The sequence below is a fragment of the Poecilia mexicana genome, unplaced genomic scaffold (genome assembly GCF_051168715.1).
Source record: "Poecilia mexicana isolate PSO_F unplaced genomic scaffold, ASM5116871v1 scaffold_10, whole genome shotgun sequence".
NCBI classification, from domain to species: domain Eukaryota; kingdom Metazoa; phylum Chordata; class Actinopteri; order Cyprinodontiformes; family Poeciliidae; genus Poecilia; species Poecilia mexicana.
Window position 1 is genome coordinate 18,480,628 of NW_028263379.1, and position 17,110 is coordinate 18,497,737.

A 17,110-nucleotide genomic window follows, 5' to 3' on the forward strand; every position below is an offset into this window, starting at 1 on the left:
CGTTAAAGTGCATGCTGGACGCTCACAGAGCAGAACTCTTGTGGGGTTCAAATGACCCCCATGTCTTAAGATTGCGGGAGGGTTAAAAAGAAATTGCATTAAACTTTCCCAAGCTCCTACCAAAACTTTGCTAGAATTTTGTCCCATTCCTCCCGACAGAACCAGTTTATAGGTAGCCCACAGTTTTGTTTTTGTTTTTTTCTCAAATGTAACGATGATCCCTGCAAAATATCTTATCAGCAGTTTTATCAACCTACAGAACAGGTCCTTAAAAATTAAGGACGTTGTGCATAAGTGCATATGAAACTATAACCTGTTGTTTTACGTTGCTTTTGAAGTATTGGTTTCTTTTTCGCTGACACCTCGTGTCAGTTCAGCTCTCTTTTGGCTGTGGATAACAAGAGTCTCTCACTAGCTATAACCAACACCTTTCGCTCCAAAGCATGTTGAGCTCTAGGCCAACCTCACAGTATTTAGTTGCATAGAATCGTTTAAACAGATGAATGTTACACCTTCGAGCATCTGGGAATTTTATGATCCAGAACCGGATTAACCAGACTTGTGGTGATCAGCAATTCATTTCCTGATACCTCGACATTTATTTTGTTTGAAGAGTGACTTAAAGTGCATCCTTGAGTACAGCCCAATTTAACTTAGATGATGGGAATGGTTGTATGTAAGCTTTCTTACATTTCTTACTTGCTAATGTAAGAAAACTTACATTGGCATGACATCATCTTGACTCTTGACCAAATTGTTTATAGGGGTAGTAATAATAGTTTATGTAAACTTATGACTTTGAAGAAATAGAGAAATTATACATTTTGCTGTTATCTAAATCAAGATAAATTATGTCTGATATAACATCAAATGAGGGAGAAATTATCGTTTCATTTTTGCAGTTTAGGTAAATAGGTGCTTTGAACTGAATGCAAAGTTTCATTGACTTTAAAGCAAAATATGACATATAAGTTTAAAGTATATCTAATTTCCCTATCTAAATATATGTTTGTTTGTTTTTTTGTCCCAGTTTAATTCATCTTTACATCCATCCGCCCTTTATGGAATCACGTTAAGCAGGAGTTGAGAGGGAGAGGAAAGGGGGACGCCCTCTGGACAGGCTGCCAGTCTATCACAGGGCTCCCGATTTAATTTAACTAAATCTGATTAGCACTAATAAGTGAATTTTCTTCTTGTCAAATTAGGTAAACCATGGAATGTGGTAATGTCTCATGATCACCACATTAAATTCCTCCAACGTTGTTAACATTTTACCCCGCATCACTTACAAGACTTCACCCGACTCATGTCTCTGATTTTGTCAGAGTCCAGCATTGGAAGCCAGTGAGTAAGCAGACCACAAGCTGGAACTTGTCAAAACAAAGTGGACCTAAAGTAACCACCCAGAGCAGAGGGTATCCATGGTGAGATTACAACTACAAAGCAACCCCAGGCTGCTAATGACAGCATGCAGTACTCAAGATACACTATCTCGCAACACACGGGTCACACTGCCTCATATTTGCCATCCCCATAGTAACTCAACTTTGTTTATCTGTGGAATTCCCCAGACAACACGTTCCCTCGCATACTCATACACACGTATACTGAGTATGCGTGAACATATGCTTATGATTCAGAGAGGCAGGCTGTTCCTTTGGTACTTGAAAGAATGTGAGCGAAAAAAACGGGAATGAGAGGCAGATTGCATTGTGGTTTCCACTTCGACTTGTGAGTCAAGCACACGAGGAAGGAACAGAAAAAGACTATTCTGGGATGTGCTGCTATAGTAACATAATAAGCAAGAGGGCACGAATGTTTCCATAGCAAAGGGTTGCGTGCGTATGGATAAATATCACATGCCTCAAAGCAGTTTGTATTAATGTAAAGAACCCCGCTCTGCTGTGGTGCGCAAAGTTGGTAACCGTTTCAGGAAAGGATGATCTTCTCTCCTTGCCTTGTTTTTATTCCCCCGTTAGATCTGATCAGTCTTTTTGTGTCAGCACATAGCGATGGATGCTGGAACATCTTGCACAGGTTAGATCTTGCCATCAATACTGCACTGTGTAATCAGACTTATGGTTTTGTTGCTGTCATTTTGGATGTCATATAACACATCCTGTTTAAACATGATATAACACATCATGTTTTAACTTGTGTTTTAGTAGCTTGTTTTGTTTTGCTCTTGTGCATGTAGTTTTTATTTTAATCATTAAAGATCAACACCATAATCTGATTTTTTTTTTGGATGATACACAACTGTGCTCCCAGGGACAAAATTTTCTGTTTTGCTTTATTAAGATTTTGTGTGACAGACCAACACAAACTAGAGCATACTAATACCGTGGGTTAGATATGCTGTTGCTGTATGGTTTTCAAATTGTTTAATAAATACATGCATGTACGTATTAATGTATGTGCATGCTTACATGTACGCAAACAGACGTGACTGATTGAGAATAAAAAGCCCTTTCAGGAGAGGAAAAAACCTCAAAAAGTGATGTGTGTTTGTATTTAACTTTTTCTTCTCATACCCCTATATAAAACCCAGTACAATTAGCTATAGTCATTAACTGTATCAACTTAATTAGTAAATAGAGTCCATTAGTATGTGATTGGTGTGTGATTTAATTACAGAACAAATAGTTTTTTTCTGTGAAAGCTTCAGAGACTCATTGGGAAATATTAGTGGCCATCGTGAATAATACAAGTAATAGGTAACACGAGTCAGGGACAGGACAGTTTAAACGTGTAAAGCAGGGTTAGGTTACAAAATAGCAGCTTACAAAGCCGTGTTCAATTTGTCATTTGAAAAAAAAAAAAGGAAGATTGTTAATCTCGCAAGAGTCAGAAATTGAAAGTTCAGGCAAGGACAGGCAGCATTAATCAGAGAAGCAGCCCAGAGGTTCATGGTAACTCTGGAGGAGCTGCAGAAATCTAAGATCAGGTGAGAGAATCTTTTGAAAGCAAAACTGTTAGCTGTGGACTCTGCTTAAGAGAAGGAAGTTGCAAAAAGAAAACATTTATTGAAAGAAAAATTTAAAAATTTAGCTTGCCAACGTAGGGGACACATCAAAGAAGATAATTTAGCCAGATTCAGTCCAACACCTTGGTTTCTGTGGTAAAGCCTGATGAAAAGACAAAAGCTAAACCGAATTGAGAATCTGTGGAAAGAATGTGGTATTTCTATTCATAGACCCTCCTTACCCAGTCTGAATGAGACTGTGCTATTTTGCAAAACGAATACAGGCAAACCCAAAAGGAATTGCAGATGTCATGAAGCATTAATATGAAAGGTGAATGAAAGTACGCACATAATTTTGCAATGAATGCTTTTCCTTCTCAATCACAGTAGTTTGAGTTGGTTTCTCTCAAAAAAATAAAACAACCATCATTTTTGTTGCAATGTGAGAAAGTATGAATACTTTTGCAAGGCACAGTTTAAATTTGACACGTTTTCCCACAGGAAAAAATCCTACTGATCTGACAAGTAACAGATATAGATGTGTTTATGTTAGTTATTTCCTCACAGTCCATAGTTGTACTAAACTATTGATCAAAATGGGGGCAGGGGGGCGCTCATTCTTCTTGCGACCTTTCATCTGCTACACTTTGACTTAGGCAACTGTGTTCCTCAATTGCACATTCCAGTCATACCTAAAAATGTCTCAACACTGCCATTCTCTTGATGGGTGGGATGTAATAGAGCAGCAAGTCAACACATGAAGTCAGGCTGGGGTACCTGTTTGTTCTGAAATGTCCTCTGGGTCTAAACTGCTTTTCACTGTGGAGCGATGCAGTGAGACGTGGATTTAAAGTCTTGCAGGGAAGGGAACCAACCGCGGGTTTACCTGCGCTGCTTATGTTTTATAAAAAACAAAGGATTAACTTGTGTTGTAAAAGATATTGTAAGATCTGGCCACACCCAAACCACAACTGTGGACATTTAGGGCTTCTTCGTTTAGTGTTTACCAATCCCACACTCGTGCTTGCACACACACACACACACACACACACACACACACACACACACATTTATATATGCATATATATATATATATATATATATATATATATATATATATATATATATATATATATATATATATATATATATATATATATAAATGTTCACAGTTTTTCAGAGAATCATCAGCATTTCTTTTCTTTGGATACGTCAGTGCATTTCTATAGTTTTGCTTTAGTTTGACAACATGCCCCACCTCCGGATTGTGGTAACATGAGCCAAATTCAACTCTGGGGTTTCAAGCCCAGCAGTGCAGGGGCTGTCTGTTTTCCCTCTGTGTTCCTCTCTTCCCTCATGTCACGCACTTTCCCCTCCACTCTTACAATTGCAGTCTCTTCCAGCTGCAGGGAAATGGGAGCTCTCAAGTAAATCACTTTTTAAGAAACAATGTTGATCGCCATGACTGCCTCAGCTGATTCGCTTCACTTTTAGGTGTTATTGTAAAGTCGCCGCTTGCTTTGAAGTTGCTTGTTGATAGTGCGCCATCCTCCTTTTCCCTGCCTTCTTTAGCTATTTCCCCTCTGTGGACTCACCTTTGACCTCCTTCATTCCATTCCAGTACCAAATTACTTTGCTATGTTTCTGAGCCATAGAAATATGAGTGCTCACACCCTTTAAATACACAGAAGGGAAGAAGCGGTCAAGGCCATTTTTCTTACAGTGCACGCAATGATGCGTCTGTACTGACATTAATGTAGCATTAAAGTGCATGGCTTTATCTGGAATTCAATAAAATATCTAAAATTTACATTATAAACATCTATTCTGCTGATGGTTGTATCCTACTTTAAGCTCAAAGGGATTCCTATAAAGGCCTAGGTTGGGACTGTAAATGGGTTTCATGGGGGTCCAGCACTGGATACCCCTTGTTACAATGAAAATTGCAAGGTAAAACACAAAGTAGATCAATTTAGCTTTTAACAGAAACATTTTTAAATGTCTCTTTACTTTCATACTAAGCACATCTACCCAGTGACATTTACTCAGAAGTAGACTTTGGCACTCCCAAATCGGCTTTTCAATACTTTATTAAACTTTGCTAAAAGCAGCAAGCAAGAAAGAGAGACCCAAATCCTGTTCTCATTGCTTTTTTATTGAGCCCAAAAAAGTTTGCAAGCCGGATGTCTTTCTTTTAATGAGTCAAACGTCTTAGATCTTCAGCAATTTAATCAATCTTTTTCCCACAAAAAAATCTGACTGTTTCATTTGTTTAATTAAAATATTGCTTACTTTGATGTTAATTTTTTTTAATTATTTTTACTTTTTCAGCAAATAGCAACCAGACCACATATGGCGTCTCATACTCTCCTTTGTGCCTACTTTTTAAAGAGCTCTTTCTCCAGCGCTTAATCTGTAATCCTGTCATTCCTATCAGGAAGATGCCCTGCATTTTTGAAATAATTTGCCCTGAGTATGTTGAACTTTTGCAAAACATGTCAGGGAATGACTAAGCGAACTAGACTAGAACCGAGACAGGAAAACAAAGTCGACTTTCTGATGAACCCAGCTTGGTGTGCATGTTATAGCAGAAGACATTGAACTGTGCCTTCCAGTCCCTTTCATGCCTCTTGTACATTTTCTCTTTTTACTGTTGTGACTCATACACGTCAGCAGATTACTAGACCAACACAAAATTATGTTTAATTAATCATTTGAAAAACACAGAATTCCAGACAAGCTTAAATAAAAATCTATTGCAACTTCTAATTGTCTTCAGACATCACCAGTCTAGCTGTATCCCTGTAAACATTTAAATCCAGCTTTCCTTAGAGGTTTGTTAGAGGACACATAGTGAATAAACAGGACCACAAAGACACATCAGACAAGTAATGGGTGAAGCAGTGGAGAAGTTTAAAGCAGGTTAGAATTTTACAACAATGTTCTGTAGTCATCTGAAAATGGAAAGGGTATGGCACATCTGCAAATCTATCAAGACATGGCTGTCCACCGAAATGAATAGGCCGGGTACGGAGAGCATTAATTAGATAAGCAGCCAGAAGGCCTGTGGCAACTCTGGACAACCTGCAGAGGCCCACAGCTCAGTTTGTCAACAACAATTACCTGCGCATCTCAAAACTGGGTGAGAGGGAAAAACAAAGTCAGAAGAACTCCCCTCTGTTAATTATCACACGTCATGCAGGGTGCACAGCACAACAGAACCAAGATTGCACATTTTGGCCTACATGTAAAATGTGATTTATTGAGGAAAACTAATATTACCCATGACCCAGAGCACACCGTCCTACCAGTCAAAAGCATGATGCAATGGCAGCATCATGCTGTCATAATATTCCTCTTCAGATTTCCTCTTCCAGCAAATGTGCAGCCAGAGCTACAACAGATAGTCATGCGTTTGCCAAAGCTCAGACCAAAATGTCACCGGGAATCTGTGGCACGACTCAAAATAATTTTCACATATTCAGTTCTATTTATCTCCCTGTGATTGAGCAATTTTCCAAGACAGACTAGGCGAACACGTTCAAAGAGGCCTTACACAAAAGACCTGCAGCTGTGCAGTGAAGACTATTGACTCAGGGGGGCTGAAAACAAAGGCTTGCTATACTTTTCACATTTAGTTTTTTTATTACTGTTTAAAAATCATGTGCTTTTCTTTCCACCTCATATTATGTATTACTTTGTTTTGGTGTATTGCTAAAAAGGTTTCGACATAAGAAAAAAGGAATATGAGAACTTTTGCAAGGTTCTGTATCTGATGACTGGCCAGACAAGAGTCACATTGGCACATTCAACTCTTCATACATATTAAGTTACAAAATGTAGAACACCTTTTGTAGTTTTACCAAACTACAGGCTTCTTCTGGACTGTTAGATTTCAGCATCTGACAACCCAGTATTTCACCTCCCTGTCCCATCGGCTTCCTCCCCCTTTTCCAGATGCGTTTTTTACTAGCAGATGCTCAGCACATGCATACCATGCCTAAAGCTCCTACTGAGGGCCGACAACCACACAGGGTCCTTGTGTGGTAAAACAATACAGCCTCTCTCTGTGTTCAGCACTCCTCGCTGCTTCAACTACTTTTAAGAGCCCTCCCTCCCCCCTACATCCCTCCCATATCTCCCTTCTTCGTGGAAGAACACAAAAAAGAAAAAGAACAAAAAAAATCCAGATCATAGTGGAAGGAATAAGTGGTGGGTGTGCAGCTAGGAGAGAAACAAGCTCAGGGAAGAACGGCTGGCAGGAGTGGAAGAGAAAATGTTGCTGTTGGCAAAAGATTGCTTTATTGTTCTTGTGCGTTAGGCTTTAGTTCAGCCTTTTAACTCCAAAGACCCTAAGTGCAAACAAGCACTGTAATCTCGAATGGACTTTATGTCTAGATTTAAAAACGACGGTTTAAAGCACATTGTTTCAGCTTTCATCAATTTCAAATCTAATCCACAATAAAAATGTTTCGTAACAAAGACCCACGAGCAGATGAAGGCTTATCCAGCTCCCATTGTTGTAACTGCTGCAATACTCTGCTTCAAGGCAAAGTTATTTGCTCAAGTTACAGCCCTGCTCCATTCTGATCCACAGGATGGGTGAGTCATGTGTTCAAGGACTTGGGCGCTTCGCTGTTGTGGGAACATTTCCATTTTCTGATTTCCATGAAGCCACAGAACAAACTAAAATGGCCTCCCTGATTCAACATTGCAGAGGGAGATGGTTGCGCTGCTAAAATACGCTTAGTAAGTTGGAAAAAATGACATCTGACTCACTCGAAGATGAGAGTCTTCCCTTGGGCATCTAATGTGTGTGTGTGTGGACAATGTGAATCAGGCTGAATTCCCCCAAACCCACCCAAAAATTTAAAAGCGTTGTAATTTAACGCATCAATTGACTAAATTACTGCTGGTTGTCTTCTGTTTCGAAGGACATTTCAAAACAGCCATTGCAAATATCAAATGGCCTCTGAAATGAAATTCATTGTTTATCCTCTTCCAGGTGCTCCATTTTACCTGTGGCTATGTGCAACGAACAAAGAGGCACCATACAGAAGTACACAGCAGGTGTGGGAACGGAAACCGGCACATTATCAAAACTTTTATTTGTTTGTTTGGGTGTGTCTAATGAAGCCAAGTACATTTTGAGACCAGTAATAACTGACTGACAGCATTCATATGAGTCTGGAAGCTTTACAAAAGAAAAAAAAAAAAAAAAAAACTAAAAAAAAACTTGTGGTTTAATTTTTGCATTCACGCTCTGAAACAGACTGTATGGAAAACGAATTGGGCATGATCTTACCCCCTTCAGAGGTAGAGCCTCTTCCTCTTATGAGGCCCCAGCTTGCAGAAGTAGGTTCTGAAACAATCCATTTCAGCATTTTAATAAGGGTGTGGTCAATGTTTGTTTTGTTTTTTTCATATTTGACTTTCAAATAATAAAAAAAAACCTTCTAAAACAAGCTATTGAATTTACTTATCTACTTTTAAAGCTACTGTAAAGTGGAACCTTTTCTACAATGTCTCAGATGTCTTTGTTCAGGGCTATTAAACGCTTATCGACTAGAGCTGGTTTTAATTTACTCCTGCTTTTATTGTAACACCATGGACAAATGTCTTGTGCAAAAATAATTGTGTGCATCTGACTGAACTAGTACAAAACTGGGAAAACTTTGACATCATAAGAAACTTGGAAACTTCCCCTCTTGGCTTGAGGGACCCTGTAAGACCTTAAGTTGTGTATGACTTCTAAAACCTAATAAAGAACCGGTTTAAAGTAGAAGAATCTGCACATACGTGACCTCATTACAAGCATTTTCTGTTGATGTCGTTCGAACGGGTTATAAATTTCAGCCTTTGTCTGCCCCCTAGAGGCGTTAAAGAAAATTACAGTTGTGACCGACATGTTTCTTTTGTACTAAATTTAATTTTGTATGTTTGTCTGGAATTTTTTGCGTACAGAAGTTTAATAACGAACATTTCATAAAGTCCTGAGGCTTTATTGAGAAGTACTTCAAGTTTATGCAAACTGTCTAAATTATCATGGTCAAAATGTATTTTTGTTCTGGATTAGGTTAAGCTCTGAGAAGGGTCCTGGGCATTAAAAGTGTATTTGTTTTCATTTTTATGCCACTTATCACAAGTTTCTGACCTGGTGCTCCATTGCAGTGGAAAAAAAAATTCTCACCACTAAAACACTGGGTAACATTGCTTTTGGATAATGTTTTCTTCTCATTCTTTACATATGTTTGGGTTTGTTTGTTTTTTTCCAAAATTGAGAGCAGACCCACTTTCTTAAAGCAACCCCACTCATGGTCTCAGATGCCCCACTATCACCATGACACAGGACTGATGCTAGAGTTCAAGGTCAAGCAGAAATATTCTCCAAATTCTCCACGCCTCACCAACCTGACCTCAGTCAGTCAAATGTGTTTTAACTGTTCTGAGTTGAACCTGGAAGAAGTTTGCTCTTGTGAAATGACCATCAGTATAAATGGCACACTAGTTTACCCTTTAATTAACTGGCTGAATATTTGTTTTAATTCAGAAAGTAATTGCTTTAATACTTGGCATCTGGTCTGGGCTAAACAGACTTTTTGCATCACTGGGACAGTGAATACATTTTATGTTCAAAGCGTTATGAAGCGTCAGTGAAGAAAACGCTACCAGACACTTAAAGGAGTTTCCAGTTTATATTATTGTGTTTCTATCCATAGTTTTCGGTCACTGACAGAGGCCGAGTTTTTCCCCTTTGTTCTTTTCTTTCCAAGGTGTGTGTGTGTGTTTAACTGTGAAGCATATAAAGGATTATGTACAACTTCATTCCAGGGCTCTGCTTCTCTGATTTCCAGTCAGCCTTCAAATAAAGCCTTTTATAAGACAAAGTTTATCTTTTGATTTAACAGTTTCTCTACCATTTGTTAAAGAATTTTTCCACGACAGCTTCATTTGGGCTCAACCTGACAAACAGCAGTCATCTAGGACTTAAGGGGGGGAAAAAAAGTTTATCCTTTTAAGGAAAGATTGGCTAAAATAAAGGCCTCAAGTATGCTCTGTGGCCGAGCTGAAAACTGCAAGAATTTTCAGGTAATTACACAATGACTGCATTTTCTTTTAATCCCTCTTCGTAGGGGTCTATATTCAACGTAAATTGCCACAAACGAAAGCTAACGCAATAGTGTTACTTGACTACTCTAAACATTTCTAAATCAGTGAAGTAACATCCAATTATTTTTTTTTAACATAGGTAACAGATCACTGCACAAGTATATTTATGGATTAATTAAACACTCATCTAAAATGTAGATGAGTGAACACCAAACAAAAACGCCAAATTTTAGTAGCGAAGCTGTAAACCACAGAATTCAAATTCTCCACATGACATTGAGGAAAATGCTTTATTTTTGCAAGTCAAAAACAACAGAAAAAACCAGTTTGGGGGCCATTGAGAATTCACTCGTCTTCAAACACTGTCATTTTGCAGCAAAGTAAGCACATGTGGCTGAAAGTCCATTATTTTTAAGTGTTGAGAGCAGGAGCACAAAGTGCTTTAGTTCCACTGCCTTCCATGTCCTTTTACTTGAAGATCTTGCCCTGGTTGAAAGCTTTACCCACATGCTTGAAATCTCCTTCCCAGGCAAAGTACTCCTTAACCATGGTCTTGCACTCCTCACTTTCTGGATCCAACTTCCTCCAGTCGTATGATTCATAGTCAATTTGCCAGTCTGGACACAGCTGAGAGAAAGAAAAAGGAAACGTTAAAGGGATGAACTCTTGGGTTGTACGAGATAAGCATGCAACTCCACCATCAGATTACATTTTCAATCTTTTCTGAAAAAAAAAGAAAAAAAAAAAGAAAAAAAGAAATGCAAAACCAGTTTATATTCATGTATGAAACATTTTAAACAAAAACGGGTTGAAAAAGATTTGCAGTCCAACACAACTGGTACACAGTATACACAAAAACAACGTTTGGCGAAACCGCTCTGCTGCGGGGGCACAAGAGACGCAACGGCCAGGCTTTTAGCCAAACAATTCAAATTTGGACAGATTCAATTATTTTGAGCAAGATGACATTATGTTATACATTATGAATAAAAGATCTTGAACGCTAGTGCTGTTGAATCTTTGTGTAATAACCATTTGTACACATCCATAATAGCACTTTTTAAAAAGCTAAAATTTCACTCCTATTCTTTGTAGGACAAAGAAATTTGACTTTTGGAAAGAATTCATTTCTTTTTAATTGGAAGATCCTGTATTGATAGAAAATGGCCTGCAGTCAAATAAGGTGTTCCACCATTGATGTCATTTCTATGACGATTTAACATGAAAAAGTCGTCTTATTGATTAGACGATGTGACCACAGCATGAACCAGCCTTTCACTCACTGATCAGAGTCGACTGGGATGAATATGATCTTTATTTTATCTTCCCCTGTCAGATTAAGACTTGATGCCATGACAGGGCACTGCCTTGCCCAATGACAGGGGTGGGGAAACCTTTAGCTCCTATTAGTGACATTTCTGTTCATGTTGCATCTGAATTTCTACGGCTATTTATTCTCGTCCTGTTTGATTCATATATTTGGCAGGGGACTTCAACAATTAAAAAAAAGAAAAAAAAAAGAAAAGAAAAATGCAACATTTACAGGCAAGCACAGTAGAGAATGAGTATTTTATTACATTAAATATGAACCTGAAACCTGCCTTTGAGTGCATGTTCTAGTTACTGTTGAAAAGTCTGATATCACCAAAGATCTGTGGTATTTTCCTCTTTTCATAAGTTTCTGTGGTTACCAAGTATTTTTGTTTTGTTTTGTTTTTCTGTTTACGCACGTTTGGAAAATTTCCATTCCAAACATGTTCAACATTGTGTTATCTAAGTTAAGCACTGAAACCAAAGATCTACTGAAATCAGTAGCCAAGACGAGATTGATATGCTGGGATAAATTATTTTAAAAAAAAAAGTCAAGTTTTTGTTGACTCTCTACCTGAAGCATTATGTTTATTATACTTACAGTGAAGGCCAGCTCTTGGCCTCTGAAGACCCAGATGCCAGAGATACTGCTGTCGTTGTTGGTGCCGAACAAGATGACGCTGGCAAAGGCATTCTTTCTCAGTTTGTCCAGGCGCTGGAACATGCCTGGAAAAGCCAGAGAGGCATTTGTAACATGCGAGGCATTTTTCCACAACACTGTTTCCTAGTCTTTGCTACCAAGAGACAAAATCTGTGAATCTTCCATGATGAAAGACCAGTAGGAACACGACTGACTACTTGTCGGATAAACCTGTTCAGATAAACTTGTGCCAGCCTAGATTTGGTTACGACTGAATCATCTTCGTTAATCCCTATAGAACGCAGTGCAAGGTGTGGTTTGCTGTGACCACAGTATGAACCAGCCTTTCACTCACTGATCAGAGTCGACTGGGATGAATATGGTCTTTATTTTATCTTCCCCTGTCAGATTAAGACTTGATGCCATGACAGGGCACTGCCTTGCCCAATGACAGGGGCGGGGAAACCTTTAGCTCCCTTTACTGAGGTTTCTGTTCATTTCACATCTGAATTAATTCCTACAACTATTTATCTTTGTCCTGTTTGTTTCAGATAAATAGGCCAGACGACGACTATGCAAAACCACCTCCGATGAACTGCACAATCTAATATTCCATCATGGGAATTTTCTTTAAAAACTTTCTTCAAAAAGCCATTATACTAAATTTCAGGTTTTCTTTATCGTGGTTGATCAATGCAAGACAATTAATCTGAAAGCTTGTTGAAAGCTGCAGTCTATAACTTGTTGCACGGCATGCTGAAGGCGGGGAATGGGCATTTTAAATTTAAAAACTGAATGGGAAAAAAAACAAAAAAACAACCTACATCACTTAGTTCTATGGTTTTTCGGCAACGTCTCAAAAAAAATTATATTGTACTTCCAATTCAATAACAGTAGAAAAAAAAATCCAGTGGTTTAACAGAACTTCACTGCAAAGCGTTGACAGTCTTAACTACAGACATTTTTCAGAGTCCAACTTTCTTCCATTTGATCAGCAAGTGCAGCTCTGCGAGTCAAACCATAACATGCAATGATATTCAATGATGGCTAAAACAATTAACGTGTTCTTCCAAATGAGATGGCAAGCATTCACAAGCAACCCTTTGAAATGAGCCACTCCTGCTGAGTCTCACCTGTGATAAGGTTGCAGCTCTTGAAGGTGAGCGTGAGCTCCTCGGGGTATTTGTACTGAGCATACCAGATTGAGTAGCCCTCTCTGTCAAAGTTCTCCCAGAAGTGAGGAAGCGCTACCGTCATGGTGTCCTCGTTGGAATACTTCCTCTTGAATTCATCCATGACGAATGCGCTGCAAGAAAGACGGACAGAAATTGGGTGAGCCAGTCAGAACTAGAGAACACACTCGGGTATGAATGTATCCAAGATCTAAGCTTAAGTCAAGATGACTTCTCTGGGACAGAGGAACAATCTGCCACTAAACATTTTAAATCTACTGAAGACATCTTTATAGACTGGCTTGTAGTGCATGTTGACCTAAACAGTTTTGGCTCAACAGCCTTAGCTGCTTCGGCCATCGCCATCTTTTCTAAATCCTCTTGTATTTTATTATGCTATTCAAATAAACTTGCCAAACACAAAGGCTTTTGGTGGAAATGTATTCTATAACTAAACTTGACCCGGAGATTTTTTTTTGTTTTGTTTTTTTATGTTTGGTAGATATGGAATATGTTTGCTGGCTGTAACGAACACCACCACATAGCACTCTTATTGTCCATGTTTACAATCAAGCTGAAGTTGAGATTAAAGGTCATTGTGACCACAGCATGAACCAGCCTTTACCTCACTGATCAGAGTCGACTGGGATGAATGTGGTCTTTACTTTATCTCCCCCTGTCAGATTAAGACTTCGTGCCATGACAGGACACTGCCTTGCCCAATGACAGGGGAGGAGCCTTTTTTTTTTTCCCCCATCTGGATTAATTATTCTTACTTCCATCAACCACTACAACTTCCTTCCAAAGTCCTGACTTCATTTTATACGTTAATCACTGTGATTAAACCTCCAGTTTGCCACCAGACCTTCCAACTGCGGTGAGCTGTAACAAAATCCCCATTTTACGCGTCAACTGAGGCATTTCTCTGGATATCTACCTCTTTGGCAGGTGTGCGAAGGGGTCCTTGGCTTTGGGTTCGGCAGCCAAAACAGCATCACAGTCGTCCATTTCTTCTTCTGGAGCAGGCTTCTTCTCCTCCTTTTTCTTTTCTTTCTTCTCCTGGGGTTTGGCTGCCTCTTTTCCAGCCTTTTCTTTTTTGGCTGGAGTTTCTTTCTTGGGCTGCATCTCAGCAAACTTCTTGGCTGGAAGAAGAGAAAAATAGCTCCCATGTCCCATTTAAAAAAAACAACAAAATAATTCTTTGGCTGACTGTAGACAAACCTTGAAATGTTTATAGAAATATTAATGCATTTCCCAGAGTGCTTGTGTTTGCAGATGTGTTTGATTTACATGGAGCACAAATCAAAATCTCCAGACAGCTAAACAAATGATGAATTTAACAAATGACATCTCATTGCTTTTTCTGAGGAAACTTCTCTTTGCTAACTCACCATCAAACTGGGCCATCTTTTCACACAGCTTGACTTCTCCGAGAACAGCCTTGAACTGAGGCTGGTTGACGCAGGTGACAAACCAGCGGGTCACGTTGGGATAAGGCTGGCGGAAGGACGGCTCCAACACCTGCAGAGCGCACGTAAAATTAAATCGGATCAATCGGGGTGGTAAGAAATGGCAACGACCCCAGTGTGTACTTGTGGAAATCCGTGTATATCAAACCTGCTTGAAGAGCCAAACCATGGAGCAGGCCACAGTAATGTCCGCCAGGCTCACTCTCTCTCCCACAAGGAAAGTGCGGGTGGTCAGGTGCTGGTTCAGCACCGTGAGGACCTTCTTCACATCCTCCTTGGCCTGCTCTGTGGCCTGAACACACGCAGAAGACATTTACTCTGCATGACCACCAGGTTCTATCCCTACCAGGTACCGACAGGCAAGTGGGGCCACTTCTCTGACCGGTTTAGTGTTGAGCTGCGTACCTGCTTGTTGAACTGCATGATTCCTAGAGTGGGGAAGACCCATGCACTGGCTGGAGGGATGATCTCTGAATCAGCAAAGCTCACCCACTGCAGCACCTGGGCAGCAGCCTGAGGAGTGGCGCCGCGCAGGGCATCATTGCTCACTGCAATGACACGGCAAAAACAATCATGTTCCAATTAAACAGGCTCGTGAATTATTTTTAAATATCACTTTGTCCATTGTGGTCTTTTATGTAGGGTTGGTGAAGTTAAACACACAACTTGATATAGAGGCAAAGTAAAGCTTGGTGTGGAATAATGAGAGACATCATGATCCTAAAAAGTAAAAGTTTTGGTTAATAATATCTACAATGGTCCATTTAATGTCTTCCCAATATTGCGGAGCCACATTGGTCGTATTTCTTCCTTTGCTCTACTTTAGTTGAAAAGTGTTTCAAATTTTATTAATAGAAATACTTAAGCGATTCCTTTTGCAATGTTTCAGTGCAACGTCGCACAACAATATTTGAATCCGAGTTTAAAGCCACTTACAGTAGTGAGCAATGGCATTACTCTCAAACAGACAGAAGCCGTCATCACCCTGGTAGGCGGGTACCTAAAGATAGAGACAGAATTTATATTTGAAAATTAAATGGTTTTGAACAACATGTTATACATCACAACTGCAGTCAAGATTATTGCAGCTGCCTTGCCTTTATGGAGACGGCATGTCCCATCCAATTTCAATGATTTAATCAGCAAAAGTATGGCCCATGCAGTTAATGAAATGTCAAGAAGACACTGCGTGTGACATGTTTAAACACCAGAGGTCACGCTGACATAAAAGATGAAAAGGAATCAGCCCAATTCTTTCTACTAACCGGTTTTACTCACCTTGCCTAAAGGGAAGTTGTTGATGAAAGCAGGGGAACGGTTCGTCTGCCCAAAGGTGAAGGCAGGAGGGTTGCTGGCCACCTTGAGGCGAGCGCCGCTGTACTGGGCAGCAATCTGGGCCTTGAATGCCCTCCAGTTGTCTGGGTATGTGTACAGAGTCTAAAAAAAAAAAGAGATGGGGGGGATACAGGAACATTTATACACAGAATTTAAAAGAAACATTTACATAAGTAATCCATTAACATTTATTTCTTCTAAGAAATAATTTAGCTTTGTAGCATTTTCATTGAAAATATATTGTTGGGTGCTTTAGCATTTAAAATTCACTGATTAGAAGCCTTAGCAAACAGGCTCAAAGTGTCAACCAAAAAACCAGGTGGTGAGCAGAAACCAAGCCATTGGTGCCTTCATTCAATGAATGAAGGAATGCACTCTGTGAGCTCGTCATTTATTTAAAGATGACAATGCAAAGACACCGCAGTTCAGACAGAAAACAGATTCTTATGGTGCTAAAATGAAAACCGGCAGCGAGTGTATTAAAAACTATAGATCAACTACCCTTGTTCAAGCGGCTCATAGCATAATTTAAACGTTATCTACCTATACATTCCCGCATAAAAGCTAATCTACCAGTTTAAAAAATTCACAAGCCAAACATAGCACTGAGTACACAGAGTTTCTCCACTAGAATTAAAGAAATCACCTGGAAACCCAAAAACGCGATTCAAGTGATCTCGAGCAGTTAAGGTAACGTGGCATAACCCAGGGCCAGCACTTTCAATGCTTCGTTGGGGTAGCAAAAGCTAGCCACATACAGAAAACTGTATTAAATTCTTCGGAAATAAAACACTTATCATCAAGCAAACAGCGGCGTAACGTTGTTAACTTAAAAACGTGCGCTGTAAACGCGACGATGGCTCTGATTTTGGTCTGATTGTGACAGTGAATTTTAAAGCAAGCTCCATTGCTAATAGCTCTCCATCTTACTCACCCCTGCCGCCATCTTCAGGACGAGAGAAAGAAAGAACGCCGGCGCGTTCCACCCACGTATTTACGGCCACGAGACGTGCGCGCCCCTGAAAATTCCGCGTTCACACGTCGAGCCACATGTCACAGCATTGAGAATTGCTATCTTTAAAGTTTGCCACGTTTACAAACGTATCTT

General features: G+C 39.5%; 1 protein-coding gene across 1 annotated transcript; it reads right to left on the reverse strand.

Annotated features, from left to right (window-relative positions):
• Positions 1-10,351: 10,351 nt before the first annotated feature.
• Positions 10,352-17,042, reverse strand: eef1g (eukaryotic translation elongation factor 1 gamma). Its single transcript, XM_088009515.1, has 10 exons — positions 16,937-17,042; positions 15,946-16,104; positions 15,604-15,667; positions 15,073-15,215; positions 14,816-14,959; positions 14,590-14,719; positions 14,136-14,340; positions 13,160-13,332; positions 11,988-12,112; positions 10,352-10,702 (listed from the first exon to the last, which is right to left on the reverse strand). The coding sequence occupies exons 1-10, from the start codon at positions 16,946-16,948 to the stop codon at positions 10,544-10,546; spliced, it is 1,314 nt and encodes a 437-aa protein (XP_087865641.1). The 5' UTR covers positions 16,949-17,042; the 3' UTR covers positions 10,352-10,543.
• Between the last annotated feature and the right edge of the window lie 68 nt (positions 17,043-17,110).